General features: G+C 41.4%; 1 protein-coding gene across 2 annotated transcripts in view; it reads left to right on the top strand.

Moving 5' to 3' along the window:
• The window catches only part of LOC123992957 (limbic system-associated membrane protein-like), a 1259555-nt gene that overhangs the window by 251942 nt on the left and 991583 nt on the right, over window positions 1–16030 (top strand). Inside the window, exon 1 of one of the 2 annotated variants that reach the window (XM_046294627.1) lies at window positions 2938–3144. The exons of the other annotated variant lie outside the window; for it this stretch is intronic. Coding sequence (XP_046150583.1) covers window positions 3081–3144 — 64 coding nt within the window. The 5' untranslated portion in view covers window positions 2938–3080. Of the gene's footprint in view, window positions 1–2937; window positions 3145–16030 lie in introns of those variants that run through there. 2 annotated transcript variants of the gene reach the window in all.

Below are 16030 nucleotides of genomic sequence, written 5' to 3'. Positions count from 1 at the left end.
AAGTGGTCTGTCTTCTGACGAAACCATCCCATCTGAACATGTCCATCCGTATTCCACACCGACAGGTGTGTCCCCGGCCTCATGGGAGGTCATAGCAAATATTGTACTGCGTTTTTGCCCCCATCATGACAAAATATTTTTAGTTCTCAAGTGTCCTATTTGCGTTCTCAAAAAAGGTTTGGATATTTTGATGACACTTGTCTTCCAAACAACAGTACAGACTATATAAAAAAAGGTGACAGTAGCTTTTTAAGGCAGGCACTGTATTAGCCCAAGATGTACTCTTAAGGACCTTACCGTTATTCCTTAATCCTTAAAAGTTGTGCGTCAATCTCAGTAACATAATAATACAATCCCCATAAAAATCCATCAGTTTAAACTAGAGATGTTTTTTTGAAAGGATGCATCTCAATCCACCTTATACACCTATTTCAGCCTTCTGCAGCTGTGTCATGATCGTCGTATGGAGGGGACCAAAGCACAGCATGGTGTGAATCCATTATTTTATTCATGAAGAACAAAAACAACAAACCGAATGTGACGCTATGATAACGAGTGCTGACACAGGCAACTACACATAGACAATAACCCACGAAATACCCAAAGAAGATGGCTGCCTAAATATGGTTCCCAATCAGAGGCAACAATAAACACCTGCCTCTAATTGAGAACCAATCTAGACAACCATAGACCAACATAAACACCTAGATGAAAACAACCCCATAAATCTACAAAAACCCTTAGACAGTACAAACACCCTAGAATAAGACAAACCACATATATCACCTATGTCACACCCTGACCTAACCAAAATAATAAAGAAAACCAAGAATACTAAGGTCAGGGCGTAACAATCTGTGGTGGAAGGTGTTGAGCTACAGTGGTGTTTGTCAGACTATGAGACACCCTGAAAATCGGTCTTCTCACGAAAACGTCTCTAGCATCCGAATGGGTTGGCCTGAAGTCTGTAACGCTGATGTGCCAACTTCTGTCTGTAGCGTCCGAACGGTTTGGCCTGAAGTCTGTAACGCTGATGTGCCAACTTCTGTCTGTAGCGTCCGAACGGTTTGGCCTGAAGTCTGTAACGCTGATGTGCCAACTTCTGTCTGTAGCGTCCGAACGGTTTGGCCTGAAGTCTGTAACGCTGATGTGCCAACTTCTGTCTGTAGTGTCCGAACGGTTTGGCCTGAAGTCTGTAACGCTGATGTGCCAACTTCTGTCTGTAGCGTCCGAACGGTTTGGCCTGAAGTCTGTAACGCTGATGTGCCAACTTCTGTCTGTAGCGTCCGAATCAGGAAAGGGGACACTGTTTTTGTCCTTATGATAAATTATTTGACAGTTATTTTGTTCACATTTGCAATTTGTTTTATGACAATGTTTCTATGGGCTATAGTAGTAAAGGAGAAATGCAATATTTTATAAAAAATAAATAAATAGTAGTTTACCTAAAATGTTTAATTTATAGCTAAACGTCTGTAGCGTCTGAACGGTTTGGCCTGAAGTGTGTGTGTCCCCCCCTTAGACTTTTATCATAGGCTTTCCGATGAGAAACGGATACAGTTTGGCTTTCCATGCTAGACTGCAGGGATCTCATTGATTACTATATCAGACAGTAACTGAAATACTATTCAGATATGAAAGGGAATAGTGCACACACAATGGTTCTCTAGCAGAACATTTCATAATGAAAAGCTTGTGGTTCACATGGTGGTGGAGAACAGGTGGAGAACAAGGGTAATTCAATATTCAATAAGGTGTGTTAAACATCACATCCAGACATCCTCATGAGCCACTTTTGTTTTTCTTTTCAATTGTTGAAGCTGTAATGTCTTTGGCATTCATACTTAACAAATGACTAAGATCTGAGCATAATTCAATTCAGCAACACCAGTCATGTAGCTCACCGGGGCTTACAAGAGGAGACTGAGCTTTAGAAGCAGGAATACAACGGCATGCTCAGGCAGCATCTGCTTTCATTGCGATCACAATCAAATCTAGTACGATTCAGTAAGAAAAAAACAATGCTTTATCACAAAAAAGACAGGGTTGCCACACTGAATGAATTTGCAGGTTTGGTCTGTATTAGCCTTGCTGTCAGTTGTGGACATGTAAAACAGTAGATGAGAGGACAGTGTTTGGCTGGCAGTAGAGAGAGAGAGAGGAACAGAGCACATTAAAGGGGAAAACACTTTCCCTCCCTGTCCCTCTCTCTCCCTCTCTGCCACTCTCTCACAGGCCATTTTCTAGTGAGTAAGGATCCCTGGACTTTGATTAGTCTCAAGTGTCTTTACAAACAGACCGCCCTCACCTTGCCTGCAGGCTGAATGAAGAAGTTTCTTACCAAATGTCACTATTAGTATTCCATAGATTTCCATGCTGCTATCCTCTTCTCCTGTCCTCTGCCAAGCCTCACCTCTGGTAGGGACACTCTGTTATGATAACAACTGTTTTCACTTGTCCAGATTTGTTTTATTGGTTTTATAGTAGCCTGTGCATCAGAGAGACCTGGAAATTACGGCTGAAGTAGCTACAGTGGTGTTTTGAGGGAAAATAGATCATGGAAGCATGTACATGGATATAGACAGTGAAACACATATTCCTTAGAATATGTCAGATGTGAAATATATATTTCAGAATGCTATTCTATATGACAGGCATGCATGTGTTGATCCATAAAGCGTTGATGAAATACACATTTAATTGCACAATAAACATAGTTGGAAAATAGGCTGACTGGTGATTCCCCCGTACAGCGTGAGTCCTTATCAACAATCAGAAGACGATGTCCAACTGGTGTTTTTCTAGGTACTTGCTTATCCACTAGGTGGCAGTGACGGCCAGGACAGTCAAGCGCTGAAGCGCACAACTGTTCGTGATTGCAAAAAGAATGCGTTTAGCGCTCGAGCACTTGAGTTGTAGTTATATTGCTCTGCAGGATTAGGACATAGCGTTGGTGCTATACACCCTCTGAGCATAATATATACCAAAAACGATACTACCTGTTCACGAAATTATTGCAAAAGACCCGCACAAGAAGTACGTTGACATTCAGGAGAGGTTTTGGAGCTGACGAGGACAACATGAATTCGTTCTGGATACAGACAATTTGGATACCGGGATTCTTTTTCTTTTTGGGATTTCAAGGTACGTGTTGTATTCTAGTTCATTTTTAATATAATTATGTTGCTTTAGATTACTAGTCACATTCCTCTTTTCAGTTTGGAGTTACAGATGAATTAATGTCGTGCATCTACCCCTACTGAGACTGCTTTTGCAGCTTTGATCGGCTGGCCACCTCTGGTGTCTTCTGCGACTTAATATTCATCCCGCATATTTATGACATTCACCCTTTCCTATTTATTGCTCTCAGATTGACACACATAATGTATTTACGCACACAGAGAAGTAGGCTACACGCGCAGAGGGGGAGATATTGAAAAGTACTTGAAGATGACACCAGTACGATTCAAAGTGGGGGTGTGGGGTGGGGGTGGCGAAGGACACGTTCAGTGGCGAGAGTTTATAGGAAATTGATCAAGCTACCAGTTATTAAATTATTTTTGATGTGACTTGTCTGCGATGTCCCTGCTGATTTTGATTATGTATGTATGTATGTATGTATGTATGTATGTATGTATGTATGTATGTATGTATGTATGTATGTATGTATGTATGTATGTATGTATGTATTTTCTGTGCCCCCCTGTGGTCCAGCATATTTTAGTAGCTTTTGAAGGTGATGTCTTCATCTGTCACTGTAGCTAGCCTACTGAACTTTCTACTCTGTGGGGAGATCTCACTGTAGGATCAGACGGGTAACAAGCTTGGACTTCAATAGTGATCTATGGTGCAGTTTCATTACTAGTTAACCATGTTGGCTGTACTGCACCCAGAAGAGGCTCCATCTCCAAAGATAAATGAACAGTGGGCATTTAGAGCAATATGTTGACTTGCCTACACCAATTCATTTAACAGATGAGCATTATGTTAATACAACACGGGTAATTTACAGTTAGATGAAGAGGAAAAGTCGGCCATCGAGGTGGGTCCGGCATGGTCGGCAGGTAGCCAAGTGGTCAGATTGTTGTGCCAGTAACTGAAAGGTTGCTAGATCAAATCCCCGAGCTGAAAGGGTACAATGTCTTCTGCCCCTGTACAAGGCAGTCAACCCACTGTTTGTCATTGTAAATAAGAATTTGTTCTCAACTGACTTGCCAAGTTAAATTAAGTTAAAAAATAAATGGTCGAGGCCAGGCACCTGTGAAACCGCCCCTAAGCGTGAGACATGGCCAGACTGGTTAAGCATACAGGGTTCTGTTGGAGATCAAAGTGAAAATGCTGCTGTGGTTCTGTGTAAACAGACCTCGGCAGGGCTCTACGCGGACCATTTTTACAAGGAGCACGTGTACGCCTAAATTGAAAAATGGAGCAGCACACAAAGAAATGTAGGAGCACAATGAAAAATAGAGATATTAAAGCTAGAATCTTACATTTTTTCTAGGTGCACTGTGTCTCCTAAATAAAAAGCCCTGCTCGTATATATTAGGAAGACCTCATACGACATCCCCTGGCAGTTGTCTATAACACACATTCTGCTGTCATGATAAGACTGAATCATGCATTGCATTTCATAGAATATATTAGACATTAACATAAGTTAGAGCTGGAGGTTGTGGTTTCATTCAAAGCGATTTCCTAATTAAGCCCCACTAGTCTGCACACAGGTGTCCTTGGGTACATGGTCATCATCAGTAACACCCAAAAGAACACTGAGTTGGACTTAGAGCCACAAGGTAGTGGGTTCAAATCCTGTGCAGGCCAACCCTCAAATTTGCTACATTAGTGTTAGTATTGGGATGCTGCCATGAGGGCATCAGAGATGTACCCAGTCATAAATAACTGTGGAAAGAGAGTGATTATATACTAGTGGACATTACCTTAGTACACCAGCAACCTGTTCAATGCAGGCCTATTGGTGTTATGTGTAGATGTTGTACTGCACATACCGTCACAACAAGCTGTCTGAAACTAGGCAGCTTTGCTATGTCTCATTGGGGGGATGGAACCATTTGCAGGATGGTGACCTCACCCCAATCACTGCCCTGGGGGCACTTGGGTCTTCTTTTGACCAGAGGGAAGAGTTCAACCTACTGACCCTCCGACCCACTTTCAGCAGCTTTCCATCTCCCATACAGGGATGAACCAGGCCCATCCCTGCCTAGCAGTAAATGATTTCCATTGTGACATGACTATTGAAGTAGTTTGTTAATTGTCTGATTCTAAAGGAGTTGTGTGTGCATTTATGGTGAGCTGTGAAATCCAGCACAGTAGTCAATAAACAACTCAATGGGGCTTAATTAGGAAATGGCTTTGAATGAAACCACAACCTCCAGGTCAACAAAACTAGGGGCTTCCAGCTCTAACTTATGTTAATGTCTAATATATTCTCTATGAAATGCAATGCATGATTCAGCCTTATCATGACAGCAGAATGTGTGTTATAGACAACTGCCAGGGGATGTCGTATGAGGTCTTCCTAATATACACTAGCAGGGCTTTTTATTTAGGAGCCACAGTGCACCGAGAAAAATGTAAGATTCTAGCTGTAATATCTCAAATATTTGTCATTGTTCTCCTACATTTTTTTGTGTGCTGCTCTATTTTTCAACTTAGATGCACATGTGCTCCTTGTAAAAATGGTCAGCATAGAGCCCTGACTAGGTCTGTTTACATGGAACCACAGCAGGAGAGACACAACAAAATGTCCACTTTGATCTGTATGCTTAACCAGTCTGGCCATGTCTCACGCTTAGGGGCGGTGTCACAGGTTGGTGGCCTCGACCATGTCTGGTCCTCCTCGCTGGCCCACTTCATCTAACTTTAAATTACCCTTCTTGTTGTACTGACGTAATGCTCATCTGTTAAATGAATTGGTGTAGGCAAGTCAACATGCTGCTCTAAATGCCCACTGTTCATTTATCTTTGGAGATGGAGCCTCTTCTGAGTGCAGTACAGCCAACACGGTTAACTAGTAATGAAACTGCACCATAGATCACTATTTAAGTCAGGAGACTGTAAAGTATTTAGTATGGCTGCTTCATGTACTGTATTTTCTCTTCATAGAGCACATGTACTGTATTTTCTCTTCATAGAGCACATGTACTGTATTTTCTCTTCATAGAGCACATGTACTGTATTTTCTCTTCATAGAGCACATGTACTGTATTTTCTCTTCATAGAGCACATGTACTGTATTTTCTCTTCATAGAGCACATGTACTGTATTTGCTCTTCATAGAGCACATGTACTGTATTTGCTCTTCATAGAGCACATGTACTGTATTTTTTCCTCATAGAGCACATGTACTGTATTGTTTCCTCACATACTGTACGTTGAAAAAAATAGATGACTTTGCAGTTGAAATAAGAGGAAGATAACAGCAGTTTGGCCTTGTGCCTTGCATTTTCTTTCTTTGTTTTTTGGTTCATCCTTTTCTGATGGGAAGAATTAGAAACCTTGAGGTACAGAGTTGTTTAATGGTGTTGATGCTGTTATTCTTTTCTGAGGAAAAATGACTTGTCATCAGAAATGGAGTTGGATAGCTGTGGATAGAATTTAATTTATTACTTATTTTTCTGGTAATAGAAATAATTGCCTTTCATGTGGTGATCAATTCACACTAGGCTCCTGGGAGGAACACGATTGTGAAATATGCTTATTCTAAGGGAAATAATGCCATCACCTCGGAAACAAGAGAACACTCCTTAAATAAAGTCAGAGTATGCTAGATTCTGTAATCTGGAATGGCTTCTGGGATTAACCCCAATACAGCGTTGGATGGAGAACTCAGAAACATTACCACATACCCATTAAATAAACCTTCAGAATGTCAGGCACACAGGGAATACACACACATTCAGAAGTGAATTGGAAAGAGTTAAACAGTCCAAATAATTAATACAATCAGAAGATTTGTATTGATGCTCTCTCTCGTCTGGCCTTTCACTGGAGTCTGTGTTGATCTCTCTTTGGGGACTCATGATTTCCCCCCTCACGAGAGACCACAGACTGCTCCCATTGAAACAGATCCAACTGAATTGACTTGTGTGTTTTTTCGGGTCTTCCAATATTCCAATTATATCTCTGTGCTTGGTTGTAGGCAGGATGTGGTCTGGGTTCCTCTGAGGTGATTTGGGTTGGGGAATGATGTAAATGCTGTGGCTACAGGGAGGGAGGGAGGGAGGGAGGGAGAGTGGGATGAGTTGGGTCTAGAATAAAATAGAATAGAGTGGAATCGCAGCAATACACCGTTGTATGTTAGTTGTACTTTAATATCACTGCACCACCTCACATTCGGCTTCTGTAATGTCCACAACGCCCACTTCGCAGAGCCCAATACCAGGAAAATTGCAATTAGCTTGGCGTTCCCTGTACAAGGCTTCTAGATCCTGTGATCAAATCAAATCAATTTTATTTGTCACATGCGCCGCAAAATGCTTACTTACAAGCCCTTAACCAACAAAGCAGTTTTAAGAAATATTTACTAAATAAACAAAAGTTTATTTTATTTTAAATAACACAATATAATAACAATAATGAGCCTATATACAGGGGGTACCAGAACCGAGTCAATGAGTGAGTGTAAAGTAACTATGCATAGATAATAAACAGCAAGTAGCAGCAGTGTAAAAACAAAGGGGGGTGGGGTGATGTCAATGCAAATTGTCCGTGTGGCCATTTGATAAATTGTTAATAGATGCTGTTAAGGAGCATTTTGGAGATAGCAGAGAAAACAGTCAATGACTTGGGTGACTGGAGTCTTTGACAATTTTTGGGGCCTTCCTCTGACACTGCCAGGTATATACAGTACTGGTCAAAAGTTTGGACACACCTACTTATTCAATTATTTTTATACATTTTTCAATAATAGCGAAGACATCAAAACTATGAAATAACACACATGGAATCATGTAGTAACCAAAAAAGTGTTAAAAAAATCAAAATATTTATTTTTATTTTAGATTCTTCAAAGTAGCCACCCTTTTCCTTGATGACAGCTTTGCACAGACTTGGCATTCTCTCAACCAGCTTCATGAGGAATGCTTTTCCAACAGTCCTGAAGAAGTTCCCACATTTGCTGAGCACTTGTTGGCTGCTTTTCCTTCACTCTGCAGTCCAACTCATACCAAGCCATCTCATTTGGGTGGAGGTCGGGTGATTGAGAAAGGCCATGTCATCTGATGCAGCACTCCATCACTCTCCTTGTTTTATGTCATTGTCCCGTTGAAAAACAAATGATAGTCCCACTAAGCGCAAACCAGATGGAGTGGTGTATTTCTGCAGAATGCTTTGGTAGCCATAATGGTTAAGTGTGTCTTGAATTCTAAATAAATCACTGACAGTGTCCCCAGCAAAGCACCATCACACCTCCTCTTCCATGCTTCACGGTGGGAACCACACATGCGGAGATCATCTGTTCACCTACTCTGCGTCTCACAAGGACAGAGTTGTTCGAATAATAAATGTATACTCCCCAGACCAAAGGGACAGATTTCCACAGGTCTTGCTCATGTTTCTTGGCCCAAGCAAGTCTCTTCATATTGGTGTCCTTTAGTAGTGGTTTCTTTTGCAGCAATTTGACCATGAATGTAAGATGTGTGTGTACTGGTAGCGAAGTCAGATGCAGGAGAGCAGAGATTTGTGAACAGGCGCACACGTTACTGAGGCAAATGTGCAAAACGAGCAAAATAGTCACAAGAATTATGTTTAACAATAAACATCTTCGTGAAATAGCATCGAAAAACAAACCAGTCTGGCGCGTCAACAACAAACACGTAACACAGAAACATGATGGGGAACAGAGGAATAAATACATGTAGATTGAAGGGGAATGAAAACAAGGTGTGCAGGGTACAAGACAAAACTAGTGGATGCATGAAAAATGGATCGGCGATGGCTAGAAAGCCGGTGACGTCTACCACCGAATGCCGCCCAAACAAGAGGAGGAGCCAACTTCAGCGGAAGTCGTGACAATGAAGGCCTGATTCACACAGTCTCCTCTGAATAGTTGATGTTGAGATGTGTCTGTTACTTGAACTCTGTGAAGCATTTATTTGGGCTGCAATCTGAGGTGCAGATAACACAAATGAATTTATCCTCTGCAGCAGAGGTAACACTAGGTCTTCCTTTCCTGTAGCGGTCCACATGGGAGCCAGTTTCATCATAGCACTTACATTTTTTTGCATTGAGCAAAGGAGAAGGTGCACTTTGGAAATGAAAACTGCTGTATACTGTCTTAGGCTTTATGTCCCCAGACCTGTGTAATATATGACATGGTTGACTGCATTTAGTTCTGTTACTTACACATTTTATTGTTATCACTTTGCATTTATCTGATATTTCCTTCACAAAGTGAAAGCACGCGTGGCGGATGCAGTGGCGACATGATTTGCAGATGGCTTTTATAAACTCCACGAGTCCATCTTCTGGCAGTTCGCGTATCTTTGTTGTTGATTCAAGTGATGCATTTCTAATCAACATCCATACAAAATCCCTTTCGAAGTGTAAAATCTTCATTAGATTTCAGTATCATCATAACCAATAAGCTTTCAGGAAGACTAGCTGTATCTCTCTACTGGGGCGGCAGGGTAGCCTAGTGGTTAGAGCGTTGGACTAGTAACCGGAAGGTTGCAAGTTCAAACCCCTGAGCTGACAAGGTTGTTCTGCCCCTGAACAGGCAGTTAACCCACTGTTCCTAGGCTGTCATTGAAAATAAGAACTTGTTCTTAACTGACTTGCCTGGTTAAATAATGTTAAAAAAACAAATACTCTACAGAGTACTCATATTCCAATTAGAATCACAACAACTATCATGCAGGTTGGAATCCACATACTTTATTCTCTTACAAGAGAAACTTAAAAGTTGGAGAATGGAGAAGCTGTACAAATGCGTAGATGGAAGACAAAATGCTGTATACACCTATACAAAAATCTAATCAATTTATCTTCATACACAATGTTGGAATTTGGCAGATATATATACTGGAATATAGAAAGTCTTCCAATTACTGAAGGAAATAGAAATGAGGAGACTCTCATTAGTATTATTCCTCTGCCTTCCAGTCCCTGACATTATATTATCTCTGTTTCTGAATCTCATCTTGAAGTCCAACTTCAGAGGTTTTACTTCCTTTCATAGTGATGCAAATCCAGGATCATCTTCTTGCCTGTATAGAAGTAGTGTACCACTGTTGTAATGAAGCAAGCAGTACTCCTTCTGTGCCTGTCTTGAACAAGCCCGTCTGATCCTGATTCCTGAACTCTATAACCGGCCTACTCAGCCCATCGTCTGCATTGCTCATCAACCCAATGCTAAGTGCAGTTGTTTCCCAGCTGTTTGCTGTCTGGCTGGGTTAAGGGTGTCGTTTGCGTGTGTTACATGCACACAGGCACAGCTCCAGCATTCCCGGAACACGGTGATCTAGGGGTAATTGATTTTGGCACTCTAAAGCAATTTTATGTGCCGGGAAATGTCAGCTAATAGTAATTATTCATTTCTTTAGATTATAAATTATACAAAATGTCTCAAATGTTAGGATGTGGTGAACCTTGAAGGAAAGCAATTGGTCTCATGTTCTCTTTAATATCCACTACCATCCTTCTCCTCTGGAATCCAGACCCTTAACTGTTTTCCCAAAGCTCAGTAATTAAGATCGACTTCATAATTGTGAATGGATCTATTTCAGACCGCGGTTTCTCTCGTAATAGACGAAGGAACAAAGTGCTGTCTTGGTGAGTGTTCTGTTTACAATATTTAGAGTTGTTATAAACCTACAGATTTTTGTTTTAGTTCTGTTTCCACTCTTTCCACCAGCCAGACAGCATGTTGGTTTGACATGCGTGGAACAGGGAGTGTTTTCTATTTTCTTGTTTATCAGGATGCCAAACTTATGATTAGAGATTTAATATGAGGAAATTACACTTTGTCATTTTAATTAGTATCTTTTTTGCTTTTGAGTTCAGTCACAGGAAAAAATGGTTGTAAACTCTGTTTTCCTCGAACATGATCTTCTTACCAGTCCGATAATGAATCACCAAATCCCAATGCACTAATTGATTTAGATGACTATTACATAGGGACAAGTGGGACACACAGTGACTGCCATTGTAAAAGTACCTGGGCTGTGGGAAGCTGGTCCACACATTGGAATGCGAGAGACATTAAAAATGGATCTCTCAGAAAGAAGTCATGTGACGTCTAAGCGTCAGTACCTGTATTACATCCAATCGTAGAATAAAGCCTCAGTTAAGAAGATATTTATCTCTGCTTGTTTTTACAATGCTCCAACTTGTTTCCCAGGAAGTAGTCCTTTTTGGGATGTTTTTCTTGGATGAGCTCTATCACTGGATGATTGTCATTGGTGTTGACCACCCCTCCTATTTCCATTGTTTGCTGAAGCTCAGAGGCCTAACTGGACCATAAACATGTTTCAATTGCACACAAAGGAACATAAATATATACATCTAGGTACACAGCACCTGTAATGGCATTTCATTCCGATCACTCTTTTTTTTGCTCAAGTGATGATTGATACGGTATCAATTAATGTAATGATGTCATTTGTCATAGTAATTTATCTTCCTGTGATCCCTTTGTGAGGTCGGCTCATTGCCAATGTTAAGGAGTGAAGAGAATAGCTGGTTTAGATGTACAGTTCCAACACAGTCAGAGGCTGGCACTAAGACAGCATTGAATGAGCTGTATTCCAGTACGCGTTTGTGTGTTTACCAATGCAGGACTATTTAGAAGGTATGACTAGATATATTCAGTCTTCCAAACGAGGTAGTTTATCAAAGTAGCACAATATGAGGTAACCTGCCTGAGAATAATCAAGAATCGGTGAGCTTTATTACTGTATAAACACATTTTGTAGAGTACTGTTGTTAAAGCGCTGAAGGACAGACTTTCTTCTGGCAAGAATTATGGGGTGTTCATCTCTCTTTCTTAATCAGTATGCTGACACGGTGATCCTTTTAAGAACTGCTCTGCCAGTCTGTTGTGTCATTGCGTTTGGCAGTCTGTTCTTCATGTCTTCATTATGACAGCCACTAATAACACATTTGAGGTTAATTCTATTTCCCAGGCATGACTGCTACTGGCCTGCTCCGGCTCATTCCTACAGGGAGCGGGGAGTGGGAGCAGAGCTGGCAGCAGCAACATGGGAGGAATCCTTAATTGGTTTGTGAGGAAATTCTGGGTGAGCTTGGATGACATCGTGCCCAGCATTCCTCCTTCAGGAGCCAAAATGAGCCCGAGAAAGGGAAAGAGAGAGACTTGAAAAGGCATATGGAACCACATGCAAAATAAAGAAGTAGTCCAGTTTTTCTTCTTCCTCCCCCCAGTTATCACAGCAATCTTAATGAGGCTTCCACCCCATGTCGGGTCAGCTGTTATGGGACACATACGCTTTCCCTTTCATCCTGTATTTCTGCCACTGCTTTGTAGTGCCTCAAGGAGCGATGTGCATCTACTAAGAGAGAACACCATCGGCGGCTTGAATACTCCAAGCCCCCCGCTCTCAAATATTAAGACCCCTTGACTTTTCCCACATTTTGTTACATTGCAGTTTTATTCAAAATTGATTAAGTAAAAAACAACCTCATCAATCTACGCACAATACCCCATAATGACAAGCAAAAACAGGCTTTTAGAAACCTTTGCAAATGTATAAAAAAGTTGAAGTTGGAAGTTTTACATACAGCTTGGCCAAATACATTTAAACTTGATTTTTCACAATTCCTGACATTTAATCCTAGTAAAAAACATACCTGTCTTAGGTCAGTTAGGATCACCACTTTATTTTAAGTATGTGAAATGTCAGAATAATAGCAGAGAGAATTATTTATTTCAGCTTTTATTTCTTTCATCACATTCCGAGTGGGTCAGAAGTTTACATCCACTCAATTCGTGTTTGGTAGCATTGCCTTTAAATTGTATAACTTGGGTCAAACGTTTCGGGTAGCCTTCCACAAGCTTCCCGTAATAAGTTGTGTGAATTTTGGACCATTCCTCCTGACAGCTGGTGTGACTGAGTCAGGTTTTAAGGCCTCGTCGCTCGCACACACTTTTTCAGTTCTGCCCACAAAGTTTCTATAGGATTGAGGTCAGGGCTTTGTGATGGCCACTCCAATACCTTGACTATGTTGTCCTTAAGCCATTTTGCCACAACTTTGGAAGTATGCTTGGGGTCATTGTCCATTTGGAAGACCCATTTGTGACCAAGCTTTAACTTCCTGACTGATGTCTTGAGATGTTGCTTCAATATATCCACATCATTTTCCTACCTCATGAAGCCATCTATTTTGTGAAGTGCACCAGTCCCTCCTGCAGCAAAGCACCCCCACAACATGATGCTGCCACCCCGTGCTTCATGGTTGGGATGGTGTTCTTCAGCTTGCAAGCCTCCCCTTTTTCCTCCAAATATAATGATGGTTATTATGGCCAAACAGTTCTATTGTTGTTTCATCAGACCAGAGGACATTTCTCTAAAAAGTATGATATTTGTCCCCATGTGCAGTTGCAAACTGTAGTCTGTTTTTTTTTATGAAGGTTTTCGAGCAGTGGCTTCTTCCTATAACCTAACATAACCTGAAAGGCTATATATAGGACTCGTTTTACTGTGGATATAGATACTTTTGTACCTGTTTCCTCCAGCATCTTCAAGTCCTTTGCTGTTGTTTGATTTGCACTTTTCGCACCAAAGTTTGTTCATCTCTAGGAGACAGAACGCGTCTCCTTCCTGAGCGGTATGACGGCTGCGTGGTCACATGGTGTTTATACTTATGTACTATTGCTTGTACAGATGAACGTGGTACCTTCAGGTGTTTGGAAATTGCTCCCAAGGATGAACCAGACTTGTTGAGGTCTACCAAAAAAAATTGAGGTCTTGGCTGATTTCTTTAGATTTTCCCATGATGTGAAGCAAAGAGGCACTGAGTTTGAAGGTAGGCCTTGAAATACATCCACAGGTACAACCCCAATTGACTCAAATGATGTCAATTAGCCTATCAGAAGCTTCTAAAGGCATGACATAATTTTCTGGAATTTTCCAAGCTGTTTAAAGGCACAGTCAACTTAGTGTATGTAAACTTCTGACCCACTGGAATTGTGATACAGTGAAATATAAGTGAAATAATCTGTCTGTAAACAATTGTTGGAAAAATTACTTGTGTAATGCACAAAGTAGATGTCCTAACCAACTTGTCAAAACTATAGTTTATTAACAATACATTTGTGGAGTGGTTGAAAAAAATAGTTTTAATGACTCCAACCTAAGAGTATGTTATATTGCGACATCAACTGTAGGTATTCTGACCCTTTGCTGTGAGATTCGAAATTGACCTCAGGTGCATCCTGTTTCCATTGTTCATCCTTGAGATGTTTCTACAACTTGATTTGAGTTCACCTGTGGTAAATTCAATTAATTGGACATGATTTGCAATGGCACACCTGTCTGTATAAAGTTCCCACAATTGACAGTGTATAGCTTCTAGCTCCTAAGCAACTTTGAATTATTATGATTTTTTTGTCTGATATTTCTTACAATATTCGCCTAGAACGTTTTTTGTGTTATTACATATAGCCAGAAATATCTGTTTGATATCAGAGCGGCAGTAACTCACCAGCATTACTAACAGGAATGTGATTTATTCAAAATGGATTCTTTTGAATAAATGTAACTTATCCCAGAGGCTGCTCCAAGTTGCCGCCAGGGGATTATAGATATTTGGAGTGGACTTCTTATTCGATTCAGGAGGCGGGCACACCATTTATCACTTCCGAGTTCAGTCTCTAGACAATAAAGTAGACGAGCTCAGGGCGAGGATTTCCTTCCAGAGAAACATCAGGGACTGTGACATACCTTGTTTCACGAAATCATGGCACTCTCTGGATATTCTGTCCCTGTCCATACAGCCAGCTGGGTTCTCAGTTCAAGAGGGCCACCATTGTTCCTGTTCCCAAGAAAGCCAAGGTAACTGAGCTAAACGACTACCGCCCCGTAGCACTAACTTCCGTCATTATGAAGTGCTTTGAGAGACTAGTCAAGGACCATATCACCTCCACCCTACCTGACACCCTAGACCAGGGGTGTCAAACTCATTTCGCATCGTGGGCCACATACGGCCTAGGGAGATGTCAAGTGGGCCGGACCATTAAAATTATACCATACTCTGCTATAAATAACCAAAATATCATGTCTTTCCTTTGTTTTGGTGTAAAGAAGCACAAGAACATTAGGAAAATATTGAAATTTAATGAACTAATGAATTAATGAAATTCTAAATTTTTTATGAAATTCTACACTCCTTATCTACTTTTCTCCGTTTGGATAACGACATTTTGGCTAATGAGGGTGTAGCGGAGAGGTAGAGACCAAGGTATTAACAACGTCGTAACAAGCAGCAGATGGCGCATTGATACAGTCTGCTGTTTTCAGTCTGTCTCAGTGATGCGGCTTGTCTTCTACTCTGATGGAAAGAGTGCGCCCCTTAGCGGATAATCCATGAATTGCAGCGAATTAAAAATATTAATTCCATGTCTTTTATGCATTTTTTCCACTTTCAAATTATCATGCGGGCCTGATCGAACCTCCTTGGGGGCCGGTTCCGGCCCGCGGGCCGTATGTTTGACACCCCTGCCCTAGACCCACTCCAATTTGCTTACCGCCCAAATAGGTCCACAGACGATGCAATCTCAACCACACTGCACACTGCCCTAACCCACCTAGACAAGAGGAATACCTATGTGAGAATGCTGTTCATCGACTACAGCTCGGCATTCAACACCATAGTACCCTCCAAGCTCGTCATCAAGCTCGAGACCCTGGGTCTCGACCCCGCCCTGTGCAACTGGGTACTGGACTTCCTGACGGGCCGCCCCCAGGTGGTGAGGGTAGGCAACAACATCTCCTCCCCGCTGATCCTCAACATGGGGGCCCCACAAGGGTGCGTTCTGAGCCCTCTCCTGTAC

This window comes from Oncorhynchus gorbuscha, linkage group LG13 (genome assembly GCF_021184085.1).
Source record: "Oncorhynchus gorbuscha isolate QuinsamMale2020 ecotype Even-year linkage group LG13, OgorEven_v1.0, whole genome shotgun sequence".
In the NCBI taxonomy this organism is placed as follows: Eukaryota; Metazoa; Chordata; class Actinopteri; order Salmoniformes; family Salmonidae; genus Oncorhynchus; species Oncorhynchus gorbuscha.
Note: the sequence above shows the minus strand (reverse complement) of the source record. Positions and strands in the feature narration are given on the sequence as shown.